The sequence below is a fragment of the Rattus norvegicus genome, chromosome 12 (genome assembly GCF_036323735.1).
Source record: "Rattus norvegicus strain BN/NHsdMcwi chromosome 12, GRCr8, whole genome shotgun sequence".
NCBI lineage: Eukaryota > Metazoa > Chordata > Mammalia > Rodentia > Muridae > Rattus > Rattus norvegicus.
The window spans coordinates 1,293,891-1,304,138 of NC_086030.1; the positions used below are offsets into that span (position 1 = coordinate 1,293,891).

Sequence of the window (10,248 nt, forward strand, 5' to 3'; positions counted from 1 at the left end):
CACCAGAAATCATGCTGACTGGTTTACCCACAGTGTTGCCAGAGACAAATCCATTTCTTAGTCTCCCCAGTGGGTTATTCTGCTAGTGGTGCAATAGGCTATTCTTCAGGTGTCTGTCCAGTTGGTGCTCCTATGAGACTATTGACTTCATGTGGGCTCTTTTGTCTTTGTATTTTGCAATACCAGCTTAGCCCACAGTAGTTACTTTGTGGCTTCCCATAGTTGCTTCTCAGTCAAACTAGATCGTGGGCAGATAGAGTGACAGAGCAAAAATTTGCTGATCACTTTATCTGCAGAGCATTGTGATAAAACACTTGCAGATATTATCTTAATTAAAACTCTCTCAACTTATAGGCGGTAAGTATAATTATCTTCCCAGTTTTACCAATAGTCTTACCGAAATTATGAAAGGTGCTTATGTCAGAGTTAAATGGCCGAGCCATAGTCAATACTGCTCTGAAGTATGGATACAGGGGTGATCTCTTATGCAGAGTAGATAGGGTGTTTCTTACTTGGATTTCAAGTTACCTGGTTGTTTGTATTTGGTTCATTTTATCAGTCACTCCGGTTACAGCTCACTCTGCCCCTCTCCTGCAATTTTGATATTTCTAGAAAGCATCAAAGGAGACAGTGAACAACTGGAGTGAATGGATGACTGTCGCGCCCACCTCGACCGGCAAGGAAGACGCAACAACGTTGGATCCTTCTCAATCAGCCTTTATTGCAGGAACACCTAATTGATAGTACGGGGACCCCGGGGAACAAAGGCACTTGCCTTAAGTACAAAACAGACAGCATGGCTAAGGACTTGTCCTCGGGGGATTGGTGGAGTAAAGACATCTTATTAACATGCTTATCAACTATGACCTAGTAAAGATGTCAGAAGAAAGCTAAAGGTGGTAGTAATACAAGCGACCACTAGATGTCAGTGCTATAGATAAATGCTCTCAACATCTCCCTCTTTTTTGTTTTATTAAAAGATGAGTCCATTAGGTGGAGGTAGTGGTCTGAGAGAGATCAGACATGCCTCACAGAGTGCCCAGCTCGGCCATGACGAGCCACTCCTGCAGTTAGGACTGCACCCCAATGGCTAGAGATGACTGAAATGTACAACACACCGTTCTGGGCTATTGGTGTGCTAATAATAGGGGAGAGACAGAGCAGAGGGGCATGGGACCAGCCCGAATGTACAAACAGGGCGGGGCCACCTCTGTTCATGACTGGTCTAGATCTGGGTGTCACGTCAATACACGTCATTGCTCCTGTCTTAGGTCGTTCCTCTCAAAACTCGGCCTTACCCGTCACTGGAAATTAACCCTATCGCCACCGGGCTCCTGGCTTAGGTTGGTCCGAGCCTGAGGAAAGTTGCCCGTCTCTGGATACAATGACCTCACATGACAGTGACAAAATATGATCTAGGGCGAACTCTCAATCTTTTAGAGAGGCCAGCCACACACTGGGAGAAGCACCGCTCTCAATGGCCGCCATAGCCTGGTAAACAATCGCTTTGTGTCTAGCATGTTCTCGTTTTAAACGGCAAAAAAGCCATAGGCATACTCCACATCCCAAGAGGACAATGGCCCCCCAGGCAAACATGCCAGCCCATTCTTTGAAAAATGAGAAAGCATTGGTGATCCACGAGGTGAAATCCCCAATCGAGATGGGTTCCATTCTGGTGTTGTTAAGGACAGCAATCTGCATCAGCAATTGTCTTGATAATTGTTCCGCTTCCATGGACCAGTTTCCTTTCAAATAGTTAGAGATTTCTTTGCTCTGTTGAGAATACTGAGAAAAGTTAGCTTGCAATGGAGTAACACATAAGCCTCTAAAGGAGGAAACGCAGGACAGCTGCGTCATATGATATAATGCCTCAATTTGTTCTTGAAGCAGATCTATTCGTTGGTTAGCTAATAGAAAGCCAGATGCCAAGTGGGTATTGAATTCTTCTTGTATCTCCAATGCTACTGTGGTTCTTTCTACAATCTTATTGATAGTCTCAGCCGTCTGTATTTGATTAGTCATAGCAATCGTGGCTGTTGTAGCTGCAGCGGCTGATAATACAATGGCTGAAATTATAGCTGCCGTAATACCAAAATCCCTTTTAGTTCTTAATAAATGAAGTATGGGAAAATTATCTGGATTTGCTACTACAGGGATAGGCACAAAAGAGGGAATCTTTACAATCACTGCGGTATCATTGGTGCCATCCCAGCATTCAGCTAAATAACAAACTACGTCAGAGCTATTGCAATTTAAAGCATAATCACTTGCATTAGCGCTTATCAGAAAAAAGAAAGGTGGTCTAACACATACTGGAGCGCCAACAGCGGCATCATTAGCTATTAGGCTATTAATCTTGACACCTACTAAACTTGTATTGTTATTGGTTCTAATGGCTGAAATGTTATATAATGTAAATTCTTCACCTAATAATCGAGCAAAAGGAGTTAGAGATGTGTATGCTCCCTGCTCATTAGATAATACCCATTGATACCAGGGCCAAAAATTACGTTTGCCAGTCTTATTTCTCTTCCTATCATGTTGGGCATTGCTAAGAGGAGGGGAAAATTCAAATCCCGGTAGGAATTGTTTAGGTCTATGGAACGGACTCTGACATGGGGTAAATTTAGGTAGAAAGGCTTTATACGGGGGGCAAGTAGGTAGGACTCTACGACAGGTAGAGTTAACCAGTGTGCGAATGCCTTGCCCCGGGAGTGATGGAAAGCTACCATTATGCATCATAATCAAAGTTGTAATGTACGAATTAGCAGAATTATCAATTGATGTATCTCCATTGCCTGAAGAGGCCCCTTGTGTAATTTTACTCAGAGCAGCCTGGATGGCTCCAGTGCCCATAGCACGGTTGCTCACAGGATCTAACCAGTTTGCCAAAGTGGTCCTTCGCAGCCATATACAAGGCTGGGAGGAATTTCTAAGAGTGAAACATAAAGTATGTAACAGTGAAAGATTAGTGGCAGTATATCGTTGAGGCAATTCTCCACTAGGCACTATACAAGGAACATCACGCAAACAGGATGTGGAGAAAAAGGTTGGCAAAACAGTAGAATTGCTATGAACTGGCATAAGTACTGGCCAGGATCTGGCGATAGCCCACAGCGTAAGTGAATCAACCTGGATCATCATTTCCAGTAGTAGTAGTAGTATTCGTAGTCTCATCTTCACGAATAGCAGGAGTCAGTTTGCGAGTCAAACGTTCAGGCACCCAGATTGGAGTGTCTTGATTCTGTGGAAAAACACAAACAGCTCCCCTAGATCTCGAAATTACGGGATCTGGGCCACACCATTCACCAGTTAAGACATCTTTCCACTTTACATCTGCATAAGTCATGGGTTTCGTGGCTGCATGGCGATCTGCAGCAGAGCGGCCATGCGCATCCAAAATTAAAAAATTTAGAGTAAAGAGAGCTAAAGACAACTGTTCTTTTGGTGTCCTGGCATAGGCAATTCCCCCTTTTTGTTTTTGTAAGAGCTCTTTTAAAGTACGGTGTGCTCTTTCCACAATTCCTTGACCTTGGGGATTGTATGGCAATCCGGTAGTATATTTGACCTGCATTGTTTGGCAAAATGTCTGAAAAGACTTTGCGTTGTAGGCAGGTCCGCTGTCTGTCTTGAGGCTGTCAGGCTTTCCCCAGGCTGCCCACGCCTCTAAGCAATGACTAATGGCGTTACGAGCCTTCTCACCAGTCATTAGAGTGGCATGTATAATGCCAGAGCAGGTATCAACAGAAACATGTGCATATTTTAAATTTCCAAACTGAGATATATGTGTAACATCCATCTGCCAGAGCTTTAATGGAATCAGACCACGAGGGTTAATTCCCACCTGAGGAGGGTGGTGAAATTGAACACAATTCTGGCAACGTAATACTACATCACGAGCTACAGCTCTAGAGATTTTAAATTTTTGTTGAAGAGTGAAAGCAGGAACATGAAACTTTTGATGAAATTCTCTAGCGAGATCAACTGGAGCTGTATGAAAAATGAATTCTCTGCGAGTCCTAGCATCCACCAAAGCATTATTACTGGCCATGGGACCAGGCAAATTAGTATGAGCTCGAATATGTTGTATGAAAAACTTATTTTTTCTGGCCCAAATTAATTTTTGCAATTCTAAAAGAATTTGACATACTGTACTAGTCGACCTAATTGGCCCTGCAATTTCAAGAGAGCGCACAGCGTTAACTACATAAGCAAATCAGAAATTAAATTAAAAGGATCATGAAATCTTTTGAAAACCTCCAATACAATTTTGCATTCTGTAATTTGGGGGGTGCCTGGATTGAATTGAATTAAGACTGGTTCTTGAGAATTAACCATATAGGCACCTACACCTGTTTTGGAGCCATCTGTATAAATATCTAATGCTCCAGACAAAGGCTCTGAGGCAGTGACCTTAGGAAAAATTACTGGATGCTCAGTAAAAAATTGCAACAAAGGATCCTTAGGATAATGATTGTCAAACTCTCCATCAAAACTACAGCGTAATATAGCCCAATCATCTATCAAGGCACACAATGTTTCTACCTGAGTTGCAGTATATGGTACAATAATCCTCTTTGGTAAGATGCCAAAATGTTGAATGCAAGATTTAACACCTAACATAGCAAGCTGCACAACAGCAGAAGGATAGTATTCAAGGGTCTTATTAGGAGAAATATGAGGATAAATCCACAGAAGTGGTCCCTGTTGCCATAGCACCCCTGTAGGCTGACGAAAAGTTCTCAGTATACACAAAAAAAAGATCCTCATTTTCCTTGTATCTTCTCAGCATTGCTTTTTCTAGTCTTTTCTCCACTTTCCTTAGAGACATTCGTGCTTCCTCAGTTAAAGCACGGGGTGAAGTAAGCTGAGAATCCCCTTTAAGGATCTCATAGAGTGGTTGTAAATCTGCATTAGGCATGTTTATATAGGGTCGAATCCAATTAATACTTCCCAGCAACTTTTGAAAATCATTTAATGTTTTTAAATGATCTTTTTGTAATTCAATTTTCTGAGGGGAAACATTATGAGGAGTAATCTTTGCTCCTAAATATTCTCCCTTTTTGCCCATTTGAACCTTCTCTGGTGCTATAAACAATTGATTACTTTCAAGCGTCCTTATCACTTCAGCATAGGCCGTTTCTAGGGTACTACAGTCTTTAGCAGAAAGCAATATATCATCCATAAAATGTATTATTCTCAATTTTGGGAATTGATCACGTATAAGCTGTAAGGCTTTTCCCACATACAGCTGACACATAGTAGGGCTATTAGCCATACCTTGAGGTAAGACTACCCACTGATAGCGCTTATCGGGTTCTTCATTGTTCATAGAGGGTAAGGTAAATGCAAATCGCACGCTATCTTATGGGGCAAGAGGGATGGAAAAAAAGCAATCCTTTATGTCAATAATAATAATAGGCCAATTATCGGGAATACTGGAGAGCAATGGTAAACCCCTCTGTATGGGGCCCATTATTTGCATCTGAGAATTGATAGCTCTTAAATCATGCAACAATCGCCACTTGTCTGATTTTTTCTTAATGACAAATATAGGTGTATTCCAGGGCGACGTGGATGGCTGTATATGTCCCAATTCTAGCTGTTCAGACACTAATTCAGTAGCAGCAGTTAATTTCTCAGAGGATAAAGGCCATTGAGGAATCCACACATGTTCCTCTGAAATCCATGTAATGGGTATGCTTCCCTCAATGGCCCCTAGGAAAAACCCAGACCTGTTCTGTCTTTTTTAGATTCCAGTAGCACTGGGTCAACTCGTCCTTGTAAATTTTTTCCCAAACCTTTTTTGGGCATGTAGCCCATTTTAATCATCATGTCCTTGGCCTGTGGAGAGTACTCATTAGTCAGCCTTAAGTCCAGATTTATTAAGACATCTCTGCCCCACAGTGTCACAGGAATGTCTATGATATAGGGAGTAAACCTTCCTGACCTTCCTTCTGAATCCTCCCATGTCAATTCCTTTAAGCTAATTAGAGGAGCCATTTCGTACCCAAGGCCGCGGAGGGCCTGAGAAGATTTTTGTGTAGGCCACCTGGATGGCCAGTCATGTACAGAGATAATGCTACTATCTGCTCCAGTGTCTAATAAGCCGAGAAAAGAGCGTCCTTCCACAGTCAAGGTTAACATTGGACGATTGCCAAGCTCTAATGAGATGAAAGCAAATCGGGAGCCTGTAGATCCCAAGCCCCTATCTCCTCAAATTCTATTATCAGCAGGAAAATGTTTATGCAGGCTGGGCAGAAGCAGCAGCTGGGCAATTCTGTCTCCAGGGGAAATAGCAGAAATTCCCTGGGGAGAGGCTACCAGGATTTTTACTGTGCCCAAATAATCAGGATCAATTATTCCAGGTACAATGTGTAAGCCTTTCAGGGCAGAAGAGGAGCGCCCCAACAACAGCCCAACTGTATCTTTAGGGAGAGGTCCCTTAAAATCTGTGTCTATAGGCTGTACTCCCATTTGGGGGGTCAATACGAGTCTGGTGGTGGAGTGGAGGTCCAGTCCTGCGGAGCCCTTAGTGGCTCTCCTAGGTCCTTCGGGTGGTGAAGAGAAGGCCAGGACCTCCGTCTGCTCTGTCCCTGCCTGTCGTTCTGTAGAGCCCCATATATTTGAGGGCCCTGGGGACGTGGGCCCCGTCGTCCGTTTTTTGGCCATGCACTATCATCTCCTGTCACCAGAGGTCGGCCTTTCAAGTCCTTTACAGATCGACATTCACTTGCCAATGGTTCCCTTTTTTACAGCGAGGGCACAAGTTAGGTCTTTGATGTTTTTTAATACTCTGTTCCTTATTATTTTCAGGGCATTGCCTTCTGTAATGCCCTTTGTGGCCACATTTGTAGCAGGTATCTGCAGAACCCTTTCCTTTTAATTGCATCATTGCCGCTGCTAGTCCAACATTAGTTAATGGCCCGCCTATCTCCCTGCAGACCTTCATCCAGACTTCCAAACCTTTATGTTTGTACGGCGTTATAGCAGACCTACACTCCTTAGTACACTGTTCATACACTAGTTGTTTAATAAGAGGCATAGCTGTATCAGGGTCTCCGAAAATCTTAGTAGCGGACTCCACCATGCAGGCTACAAGGTCTGAAAATGGCTCAGTGGGTCCTTGCAGAACCTTGGTAAGGTTCCCAGAGACTGCGCCTCTATTAGGCAATGCTTTCCAGGCTTTAATTGCTATATCATTAATTTGAGTATAGACCTGATCTGGATAACCGGTCTGGTCCAAAGCAAATCTGCCTATTCCCAATAGCATGTCAGCGTCCCAATGTCTCTGAGGGTCGGCTCCTGAAGCCAAGTTGATTGCAGCCTGAGCGTTAGCATTTTCATAAAGAAAAGATTTCCAGTCCAGATATTGACCCGGAGAGAGACAAGCTCTGGCTAAAGTCCCCCAGTCTCCAGGGGTGAGACAGTATCTGCCAAGAGTCTCAATTTGAGCCATAACAAAGGCTGCGCTGACTCCATAGGTTTTGACTGACTCTGCTAATTGTTTTATTGTCTTAAAGTCAACAGGTTCATGATGTCGCTGCCCCTTTGCATCCAGAAAAACTGGAAAACTCAGTCCTAACTCTTTCCACACTTCTGGGCAAAAAGAAGTACCTCTTGCAGACTTCACCATTGTTTTCCTTTGAAAGTTATACGATGGTGCAGGAGGTGCTGTTGGCATAATTGCCTTCTTATCTAAGTCCTTGGCTTGTTTCTGCACAGCATAAGTGTTTGGCCAGTCAGAATGATAAATCTCTTTCTCATAATGAGCTACCTCCTCCTCAAGGTCAGCTAGGTCACTATCACTAAACTCTGAATCACTAGACATCTCCAAGTTCAATGCTTTTAATGAGGGTTAAATTTTCTTTATTCCTTGATCTTGATTACTTTTCCCGCCTTTGTCTGTCCTCTCCTTGATCTTTTCTGTATTTTCTCTTACCTCTTTTCCTCCTTTTCCTTTCTTTCCTTCCTTCAAAACTTTCTCTCCTTCTGACATACTCTCCTGTTGTTCTGTAAGGATTCTCTGACCTGTCCTAACAGCTTCTTCACATCTTTTATCTTCCAAGCAGGCACGGATGATACGCCAAAGCGGCTTTGTCCCTGGTTTAAGCTTGCCCACTGTAGTCTCCTTATCCAGATCTTTTCCCAGCCTCTCCCATGCTCTCAAAGTGAGCGACCCTGACACTATAAACCACGGGGCACAATGGTTACACTCATCAAGAAAACTCAGCAGGATTTTCTTTTCAATTTTAAGCTTACGCTGACCAAGAAGCTCCTGAAGAGCTGACAGGAGCGGGGTGGAGTGTGAGCTTCCCATGCTTTTACGACCTTATTTACGATCGATTTACGAGCAAGGCGAGCTGGCGTGTTTATTTACACATGATCTTGTGGCTCATCAGTGGACTCTTCCCAACAAATGCATTCGTGCCCTGGGCGGTGGCAATTCATACAGAAGCAACACCACAACACAAAAAGAGTATAAGGCAAAAGTGCTTGTCCAACTCACAAAGGATCAAATGGAAAAGACAACATTACCGTGCTCCACAAACCCCTTTTGCCTCTAAATCAAGGCTATCATTGTCTCTGCTTTTCCAGAGAACTTTATTGTCCTACTAGGGAAGTTTTACAATCCCTTATCCCAGAGCTTTACAGTCCCAATTCTAGGAACTTTACCATTCCACTTCTAGGAACTCTATTGTCCCAATTCCGGCAACTAATTGCCCCTACTGGGAACTTACCAGCGCCGACCGTCCTGAGTCTGAAAAAGTTCTGGATCCAGACGAGAAAAGATAATTTTCTCGGGTCTCCGTACAAGCCACCAGTTGTCGCGCCCACCTCGACCGGCAAGGAAGACGCAACACCATTGGATCCTTCTCAATCAGCCTTTATTGCAGGAACACCTAATTGATAGTACGGGGACCCCGGGGAACAAAGGCACTTGCCTTAAGTACAAAACAGACAGCATGGCTAAGGACTTGTCCTCGGGGGATTGGTGGAGTAAAGACATCTTATTAACATGCTTATCAACTATGACCTAGTAAAGATGTCAGAAGAAAGCTAAGGTGGTAGTAATACAAGCGACCACTAGATGTCAGTGCTATAGATAAATGCTCCCAACAGATGACAGTGTGTGTGTGTGTGTGTGTGTGTGTGTGTGTGTGTGTGCACGCACGCATGCACACACGTGTATGAAGGCCTTTATGGGTCTAATAGGGAAACACAACTTTCTCCTCACATGCTTTTTGCACAGACACACGGGCACACACATGCACATGCACAGCAGCTTCTTATGGCTATGCAGGTAACAATTCTCATTCTAATATTCTGTGATTGTTGGTCCTTCCCAGATGCTGTTGGTGTCCAGGGGCTCTGCCTTTAAAAATCATAGTATTTCAAGCACTCTGCCCTATTTCCAAGGGTTCTACATACAAGTGTCCCCTCCTGTTCTGCGATCCGTACCGGGTCTTGGTCTCCATCTCACCCGCTGTGTAGTCTAGACTCTAGAACAGACTTAGCATTTGGCCTCTATCCTTTCTCCTCTAACCTCTTACCCTCTAGCTTAAAGACTCTCTCTCCCCAGGTTGTACCTAGGGCCCCTTGGAAGAGGGCTGAGTGCTCGAAATACTATGATTTTTAAGACACAGGCATGTGCCAAAAAGGAGCAGTGTGAGACATGACCAGAGTGATTAACAGATTTGGTGTGCCTCACGCTTAATAAAATGAGACAAACTACAGACAATGGAATAACATAAAAACGCAAGTCAGAATTATCCTACCACTACTCTGAGTGACAACTCTGCTACCTCCCCTTTCAGCGTGGGCTTTGCCTCCCATTCCAGTGTTTCCATACTTAACACTGTCTCCTAGGCTTCTTTCCTCCAGATTCTGTCAGTATCGTTGTCTTAAGGGTTGAAACATTGCATCACACATGCCCAGTATTGAGGACAACATTTGTAAACTAAAGTATCTCAGGATCATGGTCCTAGCTCCCTCTGGATGCTTTGCTGTACCCCTCCAAGGAGAAGAACATTTTCCTAGTCCTGGAATCTCTTCCTCCAGCAGAGGTCATACATTATTCATGTTTGCAGGCCTCTTCTGAAACATATGCATATTCAGGTAGAGAAGAGAGTAGTTCCTGGGAAGGGATTAGTCACAGGCAGGCCAGCATAGCTGTTCTGTTTTGTGATACAGTTTTTCTTTCTAGGAGACAAATTCTATCTGTGAGCATTCAAACCTACCTCAGTG

General features: G+C 43.7%; 1 protein-coding gene across 2 annotated transcripts; it reads right to left on the reverse strand.

Annotated features, from left to right (window-relative positions):
- Positions 1 to 701: 701 nt before the first annotated feature.
- LOC134481222 (uncharacterized) lies at positions 702 to 8,871 on the reverse strand. 2 transcript variants are annotated; one of them, XM_063271818.1, is made up of 3 exons: positions 8,742 to 8,871; positions 3,133 to 3,244; positions 702 to 1,773 (listed from the first exon to the last, which is right to left on the reverse strand). In XM_063271818.1, the coding sequence occupies exons 1-3, from the start codon at positions 8,865 to 8,867 to the stop codon at positions 1,757 to 1,759; spliced, it is 255 nt and encodes an 84-aa protein (XP_063127888.1). In that variant the 5' UTR covers positions 8,868 to 8,871; the 3' UTR covers positions 702 to 1,756. The 2 variants fall into 2 exon arrangements, 1 of the variants encoding a protein (XP_063127888.1); XR_010056637.1 differs by lacking the exon at positions 8,742 to 8,871 and having other exon boundaries at positions 3,133 to 7,831.
- Positions 8,872 to 10,248: the final 1,377 nt, after the last annotated feature.

What these genes read in the sequence shown, in the direction of transcription:
- LOC134481222 (XM_063271818.1), bottom strand. Translation starts at nt 8,867, where the DNA reads ATGGTGTTGCGTCTTCCTTGCCGGTCGAGGTGGGCGCGACAACTGGTG. An exon ending in ACTCAGGACGGTCGGCGCTG is followed by an intron (nt 3,245 to 8,741) that starts GTAAGTTCCCAG and finishes GTTTTTCCACAG; the next exon opens with AATCAAGACACTCCAATCTG.